This window comes from Leptopilina boulardi, unplaced genomic scaffold (genome assembly GCF_019393585.1).
Source record: "Leptopilina boulardi isolate dan_hultmark-lab unplaced genomic scaffold, ZJU_Lbou_2.1 LbouV2_325, whole genome shotgun sequence".
Lineage (NCBI taxonomy): Eukaryota > Metazoa > Arthropoda > Insecta > Hymenoptera > Figitidae > Leptopilina > Leptopilina boulardi.
In genome coordinates, this window is record NW_026137891.1 from 905,666 (window position 1) to 923,754 (window position 18,089).

The 18,089-nt window shown below is 25.2% G+C and overlaps 3 protein-coding genes across 14 annotated transcripts in view; 2 read left to right on the forward strand and 1 right to left on the reverse strand.

The window, feature by feature from the left end:
* The window catches only part of LOC127284512 (homeodomain-interacting protein kinase 2), a 47,516-nt gene extending 36,904 nt beyond the window's left edge, over nucleotides 1-10,612 (forward strand). For 8 of the 11 annotated variants that reach the window (XM_051309979.1, XM_051309980.1, XM_051309976.1 and 5 more), the window contains one exon: nucleotides 1,336-10,612. In XM_051309979.1, coding sequence (XP_051165936.1) covers nucleotides 1,336-1,534 — 199 coding nt within the window. In that variant the 3' untranslated portion in view covers nucleotides 1,535-10,612. The remainder of the gene's footprint in view (nucleotides 1-1,335) is intronic. The other 3 variants (XM_051309975.1, XM_051309977.1, XM_051309982.1) reach the window with 1 other exon arrangement.
* A 1,524-nt stretch (nucleotides 10,613-12,136) lies between these two features.
* Nucleotides 12,137-13,751, reverse strand: LOC127284517 (protein YIPF1). The gene is made up of 4 exons (XM_051309992.1): nucleotides 13,511-13,751; nucleotides 12,933-13,318; nucleotides 12,632-12,815; nucleotides 12,137-12,494 (listed from the first exon to the last, which is right to left on the reverse strand). Exons 1-4 carry the CDS (start codon nucleotides 13,707-13,709, stop codon nucleotides 12,301-12,303), a joined length of 963 nt encoding a protein of 320 aa, XP_051165949.1. The 5' UTR covers nucleotides 13,710-13,751; the 3' UTR covers nucleotides 12,137-12,300.
* Nucleotides 13,752-13,882: 131 nt separating this feature from the next.
* Nucleotides 13,883-17,691, forward strand: LOC127284514 (zinc transporter 9). 2 transcript variants are annotated; one of them, XM_051309989.1, is made up of 11 exons: nucleotides 13,883-14,415; nucleotides 14,531-15,015; nucleotides 15,084-15,276; nucleotides 15,446-15,528; nucleotides 15,662-15,785; nucleotides 15,872-16,010; nucleotides 16,084-16,407; nucleotides 16,570-16,782; nucleotides 17,031-17,165; nucleotides 17,299-17,412; nucleotides 17,484-17,691. In XM_051309989.1, the coding sequence occupies exons 2-11, from the start codon at nucleotides 14,541-14,543 to the stop codon at nucleotides 17,526-17,528; spliced, it is 1,845 nt and encodes a 614-aa protein (XP_051165946.1). In that variant the 5' UTR covers nucleotides 13,883-14,415; nucleotides 14,531-14,540; the 3' UTR covers nucleotides 17,529-17,691. The 2 variants fall into 2 exon arrangements, with proteins under 2 accessions (XP_051165946.1, XP_051165947.1); XM_051309990.1 differs by having other exon boundaries at nucleotides 15,087-15,276.
* Nucleotides 17,692-18,089: the final 398 nt, after the last annotated feature.

The window sequence follows — 18,089 nt, forward strand, 5'->3', positions numbered from 1 at the left end:
TAGTTAATTTTCATTTTTTCCTTTTATTTCACTTTCAACGTAGATTTTTTAATATTTATCATTTTTCTTATCAGATCTGTCAATTTCTTTAACTGATTATTATTTTTTTTTAGAAAATATTCTATATTTCTGAATTTACTTATTATTTATTAATTAGTTATCATTTATATAAATTATTAGAATTTTTTCATGTTTAGAATATCAATGACAGATCTGCATGTGAAAATGATTTTACAATCGCTTTAAAGACTTCTGTGAACGAGTCTTTTGGCATGTTTAGAAAAAGAAAAATTACAAAATAAATTTATTTAAAATCTGGTTAAAAAAAATTTTAAATCGTTACATTTGAAACTTAATTTTATTTTACTGATTTATTTCAATAATTGCAAAAATTAATTAGATTAATAATGTTAATTTTTATTTAAATTAATTTTATTTGAATTCAATTGAAATTATAAAATTTGTTGTATTTGGTTATATAGAAAATTTAATTAGAATTTCTTGAAAGAAAAAAATATTCTTGAACATTAATTTAGTATATGAATAAACTAAGGATCGCATCGCATGAAATTTAGACATTGAAAAGTACTTTTTTAATGAACTATATTGAAATAGATTAATAGTAAAATTAAAAAAGACTAAGCATGCTGATAGTCTCATTTCTCAAGAAGGTAGGCGATTTTTGTATTTAATTTCTAGTCAGTATTTTCGATTTTGTCGATTTCTGCTTCAAATTTGGATATCATTGTTACTTTAATTAGTTTTCATAAAAGCCTTAAGATTTATTATTTAGATATTAAAATCTCTTTACTTAATTTAGTTATTTAGTTTTTATTAAATATTTAAATTAGTCTTTCCTTAATTAGTTTATTCAATTTTGCTTTTTTAAATATTATTTGTTTTAAATTTGTCAAAATTAAATTTTTATAAATTAGTTTTTCAATTTTTAGAACAGTTTAGTTGTGAATAGGCACGTGAACGAATTATCATATCCTTGGAATGAATTTCTCTCTTAAAAATGTAAAATTTTAAAATAATTTTTGCATAATAAAATAAATAATTTTATTATATTACGTCACACAACGATGAATTTTAAAAATCCTTTTACTCTTAAAAGATTTAATAAAATAAACAATTAAATTTTTAAGAATGATTTATTTCAAGGTTGTGATTTATATTTTTCATTTTTGGTGACAATATAAAATGATTTCCAATTTGCACAAATTTTTTTCTTAGAATATAGTGAAAAAAAAAAAATGAAAATAACGATTATTTTTTACTTTTTTAGATGTTTTTAAGGACAGTTTCTAATGAGTTTTACCCCGTTTTTTACAGCTCGTCACCATTAACGTTGTATGATTCTAGTCGTGCATTGCCACCTCCAGCGCATCACAGCTCAGCGAGACCATTACTGGCAAGTCATGCGGCACATCCACTACCCGCACATATGCAACCGACTGCAGTCTACGGTTTGGCCCCTCTTTCTCCAGCAAAACAGCACTATCAACCATCCGGTTTGTGGTTTACCGAGTAGATACCCGGAAAAAGAAAAAAAAAAAAGTAAGAGCGATGTGAGAAAAAAAAAACAAATTTAATGTTCTCTAAATATTGAAACATCAATCATAAATGTGAAAGAAAAAAAAAAAAAATTATACTCACGTAAAGCAAAGGCAGACTTTAGGATAAAATACGAAAATTTTGAAAGTAGTCATTATTATCACCAGGGGGATTATTCAATGCGCTGACTCTACGATTTTTTACTTTTAATCTAATTTTTTTTTTCGAAAAAAAAAAGAAACACTTCTCGATCCAAAAAAAAAAACATTAAAATATTAATCCGTCCTATGCAACGACTATCCCACTTGGACTGCCTGCTTATTATCTTTATACACGAATCATAAAAAAAAATCAATTTTATCCTAAATTTATCATTATTTACAATCATTATTTACCTAAAATTTTTCTTTGCTTCACGTGTTGTTTCAAAAAAGAAAATGCCAGAATTATTTTAAAGGGTGGGGGAAAAAAAAAATTAAACCGGATTAAAAAGATGAAAAAAAAAGAACAGAAAAATGTTCTGTGTGCCGAAATGAGAGGGGCAACAAAAAAAAAACCCCTGTTTTTTAATTTTACATAAACTTTTTGATTTTCTTTTCATTTACAATGAAAATCAAGTTTGACAAATGAAAAAAACAAAAGAGAATTTTACGAAGCGTCTTTATAAAATATGCTGGTAAAATAATTAATTATCGGCAATATTGACGGTGCACCTTAATGAACGATCAAGTCGTTTAAGTATATAATTAATAATCGACACAACGTATAAGTTGCATTTCTAATAATTGAACGTTCGGTGCGTATTACAAAACGTTGAGTTTTTTTTTGTATTACACATCGTTAACGGAATTCTTAGCTATATATATATATATATATCTTTGAGCAAGATTTAACAATCCGTTTATAATTTTTTTTTCTTTTTTTTTTAGGTCAGTAACGATTTAAGTTCTGCAATCAGGTCTATAGTGCTTTAGATTTTAAGTCTTTAAAGTTTTAAGTCTTTTTAAAGAAACAAAAAAAAAAAAAGAAAAACATTTTCTGTTTTTCATAACGTGAAAATGAACGTTGTACTTTTTAGTAAATCGCCCTTTGTAGGCCGCAACAAAATGCGCGCGCGTTTATAGCAAAAAAAAAAAATAAAAGAGTATTACAAGTTTTAAACGATACTGTTCGTTTTGCTTAAGCTATTTTTTAGTAAATCTGAAATTAAATCGAGAATAAAGAAGAAATGAACATATGCACGAAGTTCACCTTTTATTCTATTTGTATAAAAAAAAAAGAGGAAAAAAGCAGAAGTCATACTCGGTTGCAAAAAATGTAAACTTTTTTTCTAATGCTGTGAATTTACAAAAAAAAAACAGCAACATTATTTATTCATTCTCGATTTTCTTTTTCGAGAAATCTATCAGTCTCATTTCAAAAAAGTTTCCTTGGAAATAAACAAAAAAATTTATTCTATCATGAAGAAAATATCATAATGAATTTTTTTTCGATCTGAGAAAGTGAAAATCATCATTTATTTTCGCGGAGGAAAAAATCTGTCAGTTTTACAGATTTAGGTAATAAAAATGTTTTTTTTTCAAAATATTATTCATTTTGAGAATATTATAAATTTTGCTTTCGTAGAAAATTTTTTTTCTAACAGAAAAATTGTTATAAATTGGTTTTTGTAACTACTTAATAAATTTTGTAAAAATTACAGAAATTTGTTTTTGAAAATATTGAAAAACAAATATTTGTTACCAAAACAATTGGTAATAAAAAAAAAACTTTTTGCAACATTTATAGAAAAATTCAAAATCTATAATAGTTACAGATTTTTTTCTCCACGTTCATCATCATTTTAGGTTTATTGCAACTGTCGTTATATGTATAGTTATTATTATTATAATTTTTTTTTTTTTGTAAATAGAAAGAAAAAGAAACAAAAGCGATTGCATTGCCAGGACATTTGAATCGCAATAGTTTTGTATTCAATGCACTCTTACACGTTTAAAACGGGATCATGATAAATATGTATCTAGCTTTTACTTACAATTTACTCGACCAATTTTTCCATTGGTTGATTTGTGTTTATTTTAGGCTATGTGCGCAATTCGTTCACTTGGAACAAATTTTTCGTTTTGCGCAAAAATTTTCAAGTCTGATCCTGATTTATATATATATATTTTTGTTTTCTGCAATTGTGTCAATAATTGCATCCTAGGAACTGTTTAATTATAAACGGTCGTGAAATTAGGATCGCAATAGATTTAATATCTGGTATGCATCAATTTTAATTGTCATTAATATTAATATTGTAATTATTAATTTATAATAATTAATACTATAATTATTAATTTATAATTATCAATATTATAATTATTAATTTATAATTATCAATATTATAATTATTAATTTATAATTATTAATATTATAATTATTATTATTTTTATTATTATTATTATTATTATTATTATTACTAGTTGCTTATTAGCATCATGAAAGGAAGACTTTTCCTTAAAAATAGTTTAGACTTTTTTTTTTTTTTGCTTTAAATACCTTTCCAAGAGAGGTAGAAAAATATTCACTGATTTAGATAATATATATCGTTTCAATAATTCCTCCATGTTGCAACGAAGGGACTAGTGTCTCTATTTTGTAAATAGACAATTTTTTTGTGATTAGGTTTTTAAATAATTCTTCTATTTAAATCTTGTTCTTCCTCACTGATTCCGAACACATTCTATAATTGATTTGTATATATATAAATATATAAAATTAGAAGTACTTTTTAATTCTCCATTTACTTCTTATTCTTCTTCTTCTACTTCTTCTTCTATATAATTCTTTTTTTTCTACTTCTTCAATTTGTCGATGTTTTGCAAGCGCATCGATTCAAAGTTTTAACGGAATGACGCTTAGATATTGTTTGCTAAAATATTTGAAATATATGAAAAAAAAATATATAGATATATAGATATATTATTATATACATAAAAGTGAAATAGATTATAAAGGACGGCATTGACGATACATTAATTATATAGTGATACGCGTCCAAAATATTAGATGAATGCGTTTTTTTTTTGTGTATAAAAATTATTATAAGACATTACAGGAAAAAAAAAAAAAATTTTAGATACGTTATGTAGGAAATTACACACGTTCTAAGGAATCCCATCTCTTGATAATAAAAATAAAAAGTAATTAAGGATAATGCCTCAACGTTAGTTGTACGATGAAAAAATTCTCAATCTTCCATCTTATTGCGTAAATTTATTCGCTTCCTTTTTCATCTCTTCATTTGCAGGATTATTCTTTTTTTCTGTTTACAATTCGTTTTCTCAAATATTCCATTCTCTTTTGGATTTCAAAAATAATAACAGTTTTTGATCAAAAAAAAAAAAAAAAATTTTTTTTTGTATAATTTGAATTTGTAAGAAAATTAATTCTCAATAAAACATAATTGTTATTACAGGATAGTTAGTGTATTTTTTTTTTTTTTTTTTGGACAAAAACTGTTGATGGTAAAAAAATTTGAATTTTTTTTTTATGATCGGAATGAGAAATTTTGCTAGAAATCTTTGCAAATATGAGAAGTAGAAAGGCGAAGTTTGTGCATGAAAATTGTCAAGATTGGTGAAATATTTATGTTGACATCTGACGTGTATTAAAAAAAAAACACATTATTACAATTATAATATCTAACCAAGTCGATGTGCCTGTTTAACAAGTAATCGTATTATTATAAACAAAAAATAACATAAATAATTTAATGTAACTTGCTGAAAAATGCTAACCGGTCTTTTATTGATATCGGTAAAAAAAAAACGTTTACAATCAATGTAAGTGTTACGTGTTATCAAGAAATCACGTTTTTTCGTGTTTGGTACGTACATAAAAAACCCCCTTCTTCACACTCATACACACGTACACATGCTTCCACATATGTTCATAATAGGAAAAAATTTAGCATTCTTACCATTAGTCATATTAATAATAGATTTTTCTCTTAAAATATGTTGCTTTAATTATTGTTTTTTTTCTCTAGTTATTATTTCTAAATAGGGTTTTTTTTTTTCTAACGATAAGTTTTTTCGCGCAAAAAAGGTACCGGTAGATTTATTAAATATATATGTACGTGTATATATATATATTAATTAATCCTTTAGTTTTTAAAAGTCTCCTGTTGACTGACGTTTTTGTCTGATTTTCCAAGTTTTTTTTTCTAATTGTGAATTTTTTGTCAAATCTATGTTTCAATTTTTGTTGATTCATTTTGTTTTTAGATTTGATTTTCTCAGACATTTTTGATAAAAATTTTTCTTTCGTTTCTGTTACTAATTGTAATTTTCATTATATATGAAAAAAAACAATGTTTGCTTTTTATAAAATTAATATTAAAAAATATTCAAAATTTTGTCAAATTAACAATTATACTGAACATGTCAGGGTTAAAAAAAAAAAAAAAAACGTCTGCCAATACGAGTTTATCATCTCAGTCACACGTAAATCATTTGCGATACATAATAACGAGTTACTATATAAAAAAAAATACACACCTAATTAATTAATTAATAATAATAATAAATGAAGCTAATAATGCTCTGTGTATAATAATTAAAGTACTGTAACCGTATTGTTGGTTCTAGTTGTGATATTTTACTAAGAAATAATGTCGTTAAGTGAGGGATAATGTTTGTAAATTTTTTGGTAAATCGAGCAAGGAGGTGAACATGATGATAAATATAAAAAAAAATGAAAAAAAAAAAAAATAACCAATACCTTAATCATAAAGCCTTAGAATGTACGTGAAACGGTGAGAGATAATTGATAGAATAGATTCGATAATGACAGCGTTAATATCTGCTCAAAAAATTCTTTAATTAAGTAATAATCTCACGGGTTTGGGCACACACACACTTTTTCAAGTAGATTTATAAATGAAAATAAATCACTAATTATAGAGGGAGTGAAAAGTAGAATTGAAGGGAATGATTTCATTTTAATTTGTGTTTCATTGTATTTTCTTATATTTTTTTTTGTAAATTGTGAATAGTTTTCTTTTTTTTGGGGTAATTATAACAAAATATTTACTACGTTTGGGATTATTTTAACGATCCGTTAATATGTACTAACATTCCATTGGAATATTGTTTTCTTATTTTTTTGAATTTCCATTGATTTTTTTCTTTTTTGTACAATATTTTTATTTTCAAAAATCTATTGGTTCGATATGAAAAGATTCTCAATTGAGAGAGAAAGATTGCTCTCGATGAGATTAAATCTTGTAGGATTTTTGGATCAGATTGGAGATGTCATAAAGTCGAAACTGTGTATAGATTTAGCCATGAAAAAAAAAAATTATGGGTGTGTCTAGAATTCAAAAAATCTTAAGAAAAGAAAACTCCATGCGCAATGTTTGTCGATTTGAATCTTCGAGTTTGTTTGTTTACTTCAAAATTAGTTTTAATAAAAAAAAAAAATTCGTATTAAAAAATTATTAAGTTTTTTTCTGAAATTGATTCAGAAAATTCAATTTTTTTTTTTTTGAATTCACAAGAAACGATTTTTCAAACCTACTTAAAGAAAATAGTTCTTGTTACAATAAATTTGGTTTTATTGTAATAAGAACTAGCTTCTTAAAAATTATTTATTTACAAAATAAACTATAAATTTTGACTAAAAGTAAAATTTACATATATTGTGAATGGAGTTTTTTAACTTAAAATTTGCTGAGATTTTGACAATTTGTATCCAAAGAACTAATAATTTAATAACTTTTTACAAGCAGATATTTCATTTTTTTTTGTAAGTAAATAATATTCTCTTTATAAATGTTTGATTTAAATTAATTTCTTTCACAAATAATCGTTTTTTTCTTTAGAATTTCTTTTTTCTCTATAATAAAAAATTACTTTTTTTTCATAAAAATTTGAATAAATAGCAAAATGAGAAAAAACAATTTGTTCGCAAAATCTCAGCAAAACAATACAGACGATTTTATAGCTATGCATCAAAAAGAAGGAACTTAAAAAAAAATCACTAGTGGGATTTATTATATTCATAATAATATTGTACGAAAAATAGCTTGTATATTAATATTGCATCATTGTAAAATGTATTATTGGAGATAGATGTATCCGCAGTATCAGAGAGGAAAAGGACATACAGAGAAATAAAACATATTTTTGGATTTATTAGGGTACAATACGTGTTCCGTGCGTTTTCATAGAACTAGATTTAAACATAAGTTTTCATTAACTTGAATTACTTGTGAGAATCGGGCCAGACGTCTATATATATGTAGTGTGTGATCCTCACCACATTTTTTTTAAATTTCAATTTTTTCATATGCCGCTGGTTGGCATTCTAAAAAAAAAAAAAAAAATACTAGTCTCATCGTTTATCACAAATTCAATTTTATTTCTATCATATTATAAAATAAAATTCAAATTTTGAATTTTATTGCCCAATTCTTAATGCAAAGAAACTCGATTTATGAACAAAATATTCAGAAAATTAATTAAATTAACTTTTTATAAAAACTATTTTTTTTGTATCGCGAATTGAATTCAATTAAATGATAGATTAATAAAATCAATTATATAATTGATATATTTACTAATTTTACTATTAGTAAATTAATGAATTTTTAATTTTAATTAATTTAGTTAACTGAAATCGAGTTTCTAAATTTCAATTATCAGGGGAAAAAAAAGAAGAAATCATGTCATCTAGCTCTGATTATTTAAGACTGATGATCAGAAAGTAGTGGCAGAAAGTTTTGGTCTTTAATTAGACTATGTACCAAGAATCTTTCTATGTCTATATGAATGTCTAAAAAAAAAAAAAAATGAAAAAAATTCGGTAAATATGCTTACCGTCCATATGTAACGTAAACGAAATTACAATTTGCGTGTGTGTCCTTCTTGTAAAAAAAATATGTATTTTATGACTCGTCTATCGCACGAAAGAACATAATAATTCTCAATTATTTGATGAGAATATTATTAAAAAAAAAAATTAAATAAGCAAATATTTTAAGACTTGAATTTGTACGCGCGGCCTGGTTCAATCAAGAATTAAAAATATGCTTAGCAATAATAATGTCCTGACTGTGTTTTAAATCAGTGTTATCAACGTTTATTGTCAAATATTGTACACGCCGCGAGTTACACTGAAAGCGTTTTGAAAAAAAAAAAAATTGAATTATATTCGATAACGTTTATAAATTCAGTGTGTTATATATTGTTCAGAATTATTCATTTTTCATGACCCTTAGAAATCCACAATTGAAAAAAATGGCGAAAATCAATTAATTTTCATAAAGATAAAAATATTTTTCTTTGACTTGAATGTAAAATTTCTTTGTAATTTATAATAATGAAAATTTATTGATTTAAATCGTCGAGTCAAAAATAGCATAATTTATTTATAAATCAAGGGAAATGAAGGCGCAGGGTTCGTTTTTTTTTCGATTGTAAAATTTTGATTTTTTTTTTTTTTAATTTTTCTAATCGAGTAAAAAAAAACAAATGCTTAATAAAATCGACTGGAAATATTTGGAGGGGGAAGGGACTTGAATTTATTTGTATAGAATATTTATATATGCATAATATTTTTAATGTGTGATTATAGTGGAAAAAAGATCCCTTGCAAATAGAATTTTTTTTTTTTTCTATAGAGGTCCTAGCAAACAGTACCCGTTTAGAATTTACAAAGTTAGGCAAACTAAAATCTTGATAAACTGCAAAGTTCCATTAACAATAACGATAAAAAGAATGCAAAGCTTTCTGACTGGTGTTTTATACATATACATTTGTAGGACTAAAAAAAACTGCGCTATACGATTATACAAGCATATGTAACATATTCGCGTATACCGTTTAATAATTTATAAGTACTTGTATAATATATTATTATTATTATTGTAATTATTCTCATTATTATTATATTATTATTATTATTACTATATTATTATCATTATTATTATTATTATTATTATTATTATTATTATTATTATTGTATTCATTATCATTTTAAGTCGATTATAGTTATTGTCGTTATTAGTTAGTTTCTCTGTCACACTGAATTTTAATCATTCAAATTTAGTGAGTCACATACTTTTTATCTACAATAATTATTATCTACAAGACAATGTGTACGTTAAATCGTTCTAAGATTTTCGAGTAAAATTTGTCTTTGTACATTTTTGTCGCTTATTTAGGCATACAAGAGTCGTTCTTTAAAAAAAACAAGAACTGAACATTTTACACAAAAAAAAAAAAAATAATTTTTCAAAAATGAAAAGAATTTTGAAATATTATTTTTTTTAAGAATGATGAATTCCTTTTTTTTGTTGAGTATTTCAATTTTTAAAGTGTCAGTTGTTGTTTTTTTTTTTTTTTTAGAATAATTATCGTTATTATAAACTTTGCTTATAATGCGAGACTTTATCTTGAATATTAAATGGGAACTGGCACTATGTAGAATATTATAAGATGATCTATAGAGAATTACATCTTTAAAATAGTTTTCTTTATTTTTTTTGTGTCTCGTCAATGAAATTTTGAAAATTTATTTTTTTTTAACAAGTAATTGTAAAATTATTATTTTGAATATGAGGAAGATTTTTTCGAAATTAAAGACTTAAATTAAATTATTTTTAAAAAAATCACAATTTTGAAGAAAAATAAATTTTTAAAACAATTTTTGAGGCACTTGGAAAAAAATTGAGAATTCTGTTTTCATTCGCATAGATCTTGAATGTCGATTGTCGTGAAAAAATTTCTCGTCCCATGTATTCGTGACTACGCACGAGACTCGACCACGTCTTAATAAGCGAAGAAAAATGGCTATATTTGAAAAAAAAATATAAATAATAATAATAATGCCAGAACGAATGTAATTTAACGTTACAATTAGTTTTGGAAGTATTACGTTCGCAGAGCGTGGTCCGTGCGTAATAATAAACAAAAAAAAAAAAAAAAGAAAAAAAAAGAAAACATTTTGCGCTTTTCTCAACGTGAATGAAATAGACACACCTCTCAAAAAAAAAAAATAAAAACAATTGCTATGTACGGGGCTTGGTATTATTTCTATTTACAATAAAAATAATTAAAAAAAATAAGAAGGTACCAGATAACGATATAGAAATTGTAATAACGTTTTAATAATTATAATTAGTAATCACGAATCGCCAAGTCGTCGTCGGCGTATATTAAATTATTTCCAGAGATCGATCAAAGTACAAAGAGTAGAATTAGTTTGATCTCGAAAATAGTTTAATAAGGATCGACATGAAAAGAATAAAAAAAAAAAAAGCGGCGTCACCATATTGACCACCAAATTACCAATTGTATAATTGAATCTAGTGTCAAAATGTGTATTCACATTCAAAATATTGAGAGTAGAAAAAAATCATATTAAAAATTGTATACAAAATTTTCAAAATCATGAAAAAAAAAAAATTTTGCAATTTTTCTTTTTTGCAAATTAATGTTGTATATATATATATTGTAATTTTTATTCTAACATTGTGTACAATTCAAAATTGTGTCTTTTTTCTAAGTTTAATATTTAACGATTTTTTTCGAGTGAAGAAATAATTTCTCCATTATTGAAATTCGTGTTTCACACGTTTAAATTGACGATAATAAATTAAAATTGTGAAATTTTTTTTACATACACTTTGTAGATTTCGAAAGATTCGTAATGAGGAAAGTGGGTTTTGTTTTCCCAAAAAAAAAGAGAAAGAGAAAAAATCATGTGTGGTGACGATTTACTTAAAAAGTTTTTAATTTGTTCAATGAATATCGCACGGGGATAAAGTCTATTTGATATTTATATTTTAGTATACCAATGGGCTGATTATTATTATTATTATACATTTAGCGTATTGTAATGTTATTGATTGATTATTTTGTCGATGTGCAGCTCGTCAATGATTGAAGGATGTAATAATGATGATGATGTTGAAATGAAAGAGACGAGAATATTATAATATAGATGCAACGAATTGCACATCGATTATTGTACCACGGTTTTCTGTATATTATTGTAGTATATAATCAAACACTAAAGACTAATGCTTAAGGTGATCAATAAAGCTTCGGGATGCGTGATATTTTCGAAGTCATGAAATACACAATTATATAAATATATATAAATATATATATTTAAAATGGATGAAAAAAAAAAACCGAAAAAAAAGTGCGCTATAATAAATTGAAACGTGAAAGGTGCCAATCCAAAAATTGGTCCTTTTATACGTTTAAACGAGAAAAATATTGTCTTTTCATCCGTATCCTTTGAATTCCTTTGAATTTCCTTTTTTATTTCTTTTACTTATCCTTTAATTTTACCACTTTTGCAAATTTTTTCAAAGATTTAAAAAAGAATCTATTCTTAAATATGCAATTTCAGTGAAAGAAAATTTAAATTTGTTAAATAATATTCAATATTAAGTAATTAATGAAAAGAAAAATTTAAACATAAACTTTTATATAAATATCAATATCTATAATTACCATTTAATAATAAAGTAAAATTATTTCATTACTAAATGAAAATTAACAATTTTTCATATTAAATATAATCTGTAAATAAAGAACTTTATTTGTATTCTAAATAAAAATCCATATAAATTGTAATTTATTTATATAGTAGATGCAAATACTTAAAGTTTCTGCGATTAAATTCTTAATTATAGAGACTAGTCAGCCTTAAATTAAAAAAAAAAATTAATTAATCAAACTTTCAATTTGTAGTGTTGGTTGGCGAAGGAATGATTTTTGTTACTGTCAAAACTTTTGGGGCTTGCGTTACAATATTTGCAGTTACATTTGTAGTTACATTGTTTGCTGGCACGTGAAAGAAATAGAGCATAAAACCTGCCGCTAATAGAAGATGCAAGCCCAATATTACGGAGACGTAAATATATTTATGTTTTCCTGGAAGTTAAAAAAATATAAATTTCCCTCTATTTTATAAGTATTTTTTTTTTAAATATTTAAAAGACTTTATCCTTTTTAAATATTTAAAACTTATTAATAATTTTTAAATGATTAAATTTTCTCTTATTTATTACCATCAATAACTGGAAGAAGTGATCGAAGTAAAACTCCACCAGATAATACTGTAGCAATAACTACTAGAGTCCATTGTAACCAATCGTACTGGATTGTCCAGAGAAAAGCGACTGGCACATAAATTGATAAGGAATAGCCGTAAAGGCATAAAAGTTGTAAAAGACCTGGAATTTGTGGAGCTTCCTGAAAATAGAATTTTGTTTCAAAATTAATTGATTTACATAACTCTGTAAGTAATTTATTAATGAAATTAATAAATAATTATTTTAATTTAATAATAATCAAATAAATAATGCATACTTCAATTAATTCTCCTTGTGTACTCGGTTGACTTGTGGTCCATTTTAAAGCACCCCAAAGTGCAAGAGGCAATAACCAAGCGTATAAAAAAATACAAGTTGCCGCACCGGTGATAATATGAAATTCATATTTCCAATTATGCCTATCGTAATTTACAGTTTGAAGATAATTTGCTATATTTCCACTCACAGCTATTGAAAAAACTAACGTTACACATATCCAAAATGGACCATAAAGATCTGGATTTGGTTCTATATGTGTTTTGAGATAATTATCTGATCCATGTGGAATCATTGATCTTTTTATTCTTTCAACAACATCTTGAGTGTTGACATTAAAAAATTTCTGATAATATTCCACTGTCCAGAAATTGCGTTGTTTTTGCTCTAAAAGAAAGAAAAATCAATGATTTCGAAATGAAAATTTAATTTTTAGGTTAGAATTTCAATTATTTGTTTTTAACTCTATTTTCAAGGGATTTAATTATTATTTAATTTTGGAAAATTAAATTAAATTATAAGACAATTATTTACATTTGTAATTGTAGAAAATTATATGAAAATATATATAAATCTAACCTTCTGTGTTGGGCATTCCTTCAAGATCTCGTACCATTTGATTTCCAGTGGGATCATTTGTAAAATTACCAAATGGCTGATGACCAGAAGTTCCAATGTCTAATTGTGCTTGCCCAGTACCACCTGATCGATGAATTGGTGAATAATCTTGAAAAGAAATAAATTGTGCTTCAGGTGGATTTTTCCTTTCGCCGTCCATGTTTTTTGCTGTTTTGACAAATGTCAAATGCCACCTGTCACTTAATAAACTCGGATTTGCGCATGAGCAAATGGAAAACAACAGTGGTGTCACCTGTCGTTAAATTTTTCTACTTTATCGACATAACCTGAAATAATTTAATAACATTTGATCTAGTTTGATAAATGATAACTGTACATTTGTATACATATACAACGTTAAGATAATTAAATATTAATATTTATTTATAATTCATACAGTGTTTCAGTTTATAAACTAAATTTTAAGAATAAAATATAGTAAATATTGTATGGAACAATTCAGAAGTGATATCTGTGATTGATGGAAATAACTAAAAATTAAAAACAAACTTTCATTCAGTGATCTACTTTTGTAACATTCATCAACATAATTTTTTGACAGATTCATATATAAAAAAAAAGTTTTAATTATCACGATAGTCACGATATAAAGTGGCTTTGATCCTGAGATATAAAGAAAAAGAAGATATAAACTTATATTTACAAACAAGAACGGCAATGCATTGTCCTTAAGGAAGACATAAGTTTTTATACTAAAAATCTAGTGAGAAATGTTTTTCATTAACTATTTTCTATTTATTTAGAATAAATTATGCAAGGAAAAATATAATTGTCAATTAACTGCCAGATTTTTCATACAATCAGCACTCAAGATTTACGAATGAGGACAGGACCAAATGTTATAGGTTAGAATTTTCAGAAATTATTTTTCCTTTCACTTTATTGTATATTTTTTAATCATTATTCATTTTATGTCAAATTAAATTAATATAATGAGAATTTTTGTTTTTTATTTTACAGGATTACAATAATGCTACATCGGTCTTATAGTCTTTTAAGTTTTATTCGACGAAATGTCATTTGTCACTGTGCAGACCGATTGTACGTTTTTCACATCGGAGTGGCTAAAAAGCACACAAGTATTTTTATTACATCAAAATATGTTCACGTTATATCGAAAACACAAAAGATTTTCAATAATAACAACAATACATCAGCGAGAAAAATTGGCGAATTACGATGGATACATGCCTCTGCCTCAAGATTTATAGCAGGGAAAATTGAAGAGAAATCTGAGAAAATTGTCGAACAACCACTCAAGCAGAAGGTAATTGAACATGATAAGAAAAAATTGGGTAAAGTCAAAGAAAGAGACTTGGAAGTAAAAGCAGCAAATTTAGAGGATATTGTTAAGAAAGATGAAAAATTTGTTAAAGAAAAGAAAAAGGAGGAGAAAATCGTCGAGAAAGAAATAGGAAAGGATGAAAATTTAATTCCAAAAAAAGGTACGTTTCTAACATTTTTTTTTATTTTTGTTCATTACTTTTAATATTATTCAATTTTTGTTTTTTAGCAGTGAAAAAAAGAGTGAAACTCGATTTAACTGCTTCGTCGTTAGAGCGAAATTTTATTACACCAGTGAGAGCGATGTCGGATTTTTTACTTAAACCTTCAGACTTAGAATCACTGCCAAAAACAAAAAGACGATCGCCCTATGAATTTGAACCACCGATCACTGTCTATTGGAGAAAGGATGTCGAAGCAAAGTAAGTGAAAAAAAATTTAAAAATCTCTCCTCATTTAAATTTTATTACACAATAAAAAAAATTTCTATTTCTATAGAAGCCGGAAAATTAATTTCAAAAGCAAATTCCTCTTTTTTTAATATATAAATTAGTTGAAATTTTTAATTAATTACGAATTTTTTATTTTTAGAGCACTAGCAGTTTGGGGTTCTCAAGAAGCTCTTCTAAAAGAACTTTTGAAAAAGGAACTGGAAATCAAAACTTACCAGCAAAGTAAATATAGTTTATTATTTTCTTTAGTCTTTTTGTTTAGATAGTGTAATTTTTATTTACTTAAAAAATTGTCTAATTGAAGTAACAAATAATAAGTAAAAATTTATTGGAAATTTAATACATTTTTTTTCAGATATTTTTACTGTAAAGCGAATGTTAAGAGACTATCGGCGACAAGTTAATCATAAAACTAAAAATGTTGCACCGGAAGGTCTTTTTGGAAGATCTGGAAGAGTTGTTGTTACTGCAATAGTAATGTAAGAATATTTTACTTATTATTATTGGTTTATTTTATCATTTTTCGTCTCTTGTTATTTATAAAAGAATTAAATTTTGTTTTCAGAAATGCTTGTAACTTTCTTTTCAAATTATTTGCCTGGCTCTATACTGGATCTCACAGTATGTTCTCGGAATGTATTCATTCAGCTGCCGACACATGTAATCAATTAATTTTAGCCTACGGAATTCACAAATCCGTTCAAGTAAGTCTAATTAAAATGTCAAATGTTCAAAATTAGATAAATAAATGTTAATATTAAAATTTTATTATTTCAGAATCCAAATCCAGATCATCCTTATGGTTACACGAATATGAAATATGTTTCTTCTTTGATATCAGGTGTAGGAATTTTTTGTGTGGGAACTGGTCTTTCTGTTTATCATGGAATGCACGGTCTTCTATTTCCTGAGCCCGTTGATTCTTTTTATTGGGCATATTTTATTTTAGGTGGTTCCTTAGTTTCGGAAGGCGCAACTTTAATGGTGGCAATTAATTCCATTAAAAAAGGAGCTTTAGAGAAACGACTAAAGTTTAAAGAATACGTATTATCAGGGCTGGATCCTTCCGTCAATGTCGTTCTCATGGAAGATTTTGCAGCAGTGAGTAATTTCTAATTCAATTATTTTTCCTATTATATTTATTTATTTTCTATTTATTATTATTCCTATTATATTAAATTACATTTTTTTTAATTATTAAGAAAAATCAAATTTTTGATATTATTTTTCATAAAAAATGAAGGAGAATTTAAATGATTTTAGGTAATAGGCGTGGCGTGTGCTGCATCGTGTATGGGATTAACTTCTTATTTAGGAAATCCGACATTTGATGCAATTGGATCACTTCTTGTTGGTGGACTTTTGGGCGGCGTGGCTTCATTTATTATTTATACCAATGTCGCAGCTTTAATTGGACGAAGTATACCGCAAGAAAATCTCGATAAAATAAATGCTGAATTAGAGTCTGATATTATGGTAACTAGAATTTTTCAATTTCATTTTTACATTACGATTTTATTTATTTTTTTTAATTTTGTTTTATTCATCGTAATTATGATTTTAATTTGTTTTATCTACTAGATTGTAAGATTGATATTTATTATATTTGATGTCATTTAGTATTTTTTTTATATATTTATTATAAAATTGGATAATGTGATATTTTTGCACGAATTTATTTTCAATTTGTTGAAAAAGAAAGATACTGACATTTTTCACTTTAGGTCCGAGCGATTCATGACGTTAAGGGTATAGATATGGGAAACAGTCTCGTGAGATATAAAGCAGAATTGGATTTTGATGGAAGGGAATTGACAAGATCTTACCTTGACAAACACGATCTCAACGCAATGTTAGAGGTAAATTATAATTTAATTTTTATTATTGATTAGGATTTAGAAAGAAAATTTTTATTTAATTTAAAAAGTTAATATTTTAATTAGAAATTTTAATGAAATTGGCCAGATAGTACAGCAATTGTTATATTTTCAGGAAGTGAGAAAAATGCAAAATATCGATGAACTTGAGGCATTTCTTTTGAAGCACGGCGAGAATATTGTCGATTTACTTGGTGGTGAAATTGATAGAATAGAAGTTAAACTTAAGGTAAGATTAATATTAATTAACAAAGAATTTTAAAAAATTCATTTGTTTAAATATATATGTTTTTTTTACAGAAAAATCATCCTGAAATTCGACACTGTGATCTCGAGATTCTGTAAGAATGTTGTCTACACTTTTTTTTTCTCTCGACTGTAAATATTAATTTTTAATAATATATATTTAAATGTCTTTACGGATCTACGACTAAGTTGTACTGGATGATTTGAGTGTCAGTTCGATTTTGTAGCAACAACACTCGCTTTAATAAAATGTGTAAAAATATTCCCTTAAGCAAATGACTTTCTTCAGTGATATTTTCAAAGTTTTTTTTAAAAAAAAAACTCAAACAGGTAAAATTTTCTTTTTTTTTGTTAATTTATCGATTTTCTAATTTATATTTATAAAGTTTCTAATTAAATTTTTGTTTTTTTAGCATAGTTAATTTTTTTTTTCAACCGGCAAATTGAAAGACGAAAGTTTTATAAAAACTTTTTTTTTACCGCCTTTTTAATTTATCCTTTAAATTTCTTTTAGCTACTATTTGCTTTTGAAAGAGTAACTTATTTTCCATGTTCACAAAAGAGGACGTGAAAAGGTGGATTTATTTTTAAATCTCCTGGATAATATGGGTTTTAATAGAATGAAGATAATATTTCGGTGAGTTTTCTGCTTTCCTTTCT

What these genes read in the sequence shown, in the direction of transcription:
- LOC127284517 (XM_051309992.1), bottom strand. Translation starts at nt 13,709, where the DNA reads ATGGACGGCGAAAGGAAAAATCCACCTGAAGCACAATTTATTTCTTTT. An exon ending in AGGAATGCCCAACACAGAAG is followed by an intron (nt 13,319 to 13,510) that starts GTTAGATTTATA and finishes TCTTTCTTTTAG; the next exon opens with AGCAAAAACAACGCAATTTC. An exon ending in ACTTCTTCCAGTTATTGATG is followed by an intron (nt 12,495 to 12,631) that starts GTAATAAATAAG and finishes TTTAACTTCCAG; the next exon opens with GAAAACATAAATATATTTAC.
- LOC127284514 (XM_051309989.1), top strand. Translation starts at nt 14,541, where the DNA reads ATGCTACATCGGTCTTATAGTCTTTTAAGTTTTATTCGACGAAATGTC. An exon ending in AATCAAAACTTACCAGCAAA is followed by an intron (nt 15,529 to 15,661) that starts GTAAATATAGTT and finishes ATTTTTTTTCAG; the next exon opens with ATATTTTTACTGTAAAGCGA. An exon ending in TCATGGAAGATTTTGCAGCA is followed by an intron (nt 16,408 to 16,569) that starts GTGAGTAATTTC and finishes AAATGATTTTAG; the next exon opens with GTAATAGGCGTGGCGTGTGC.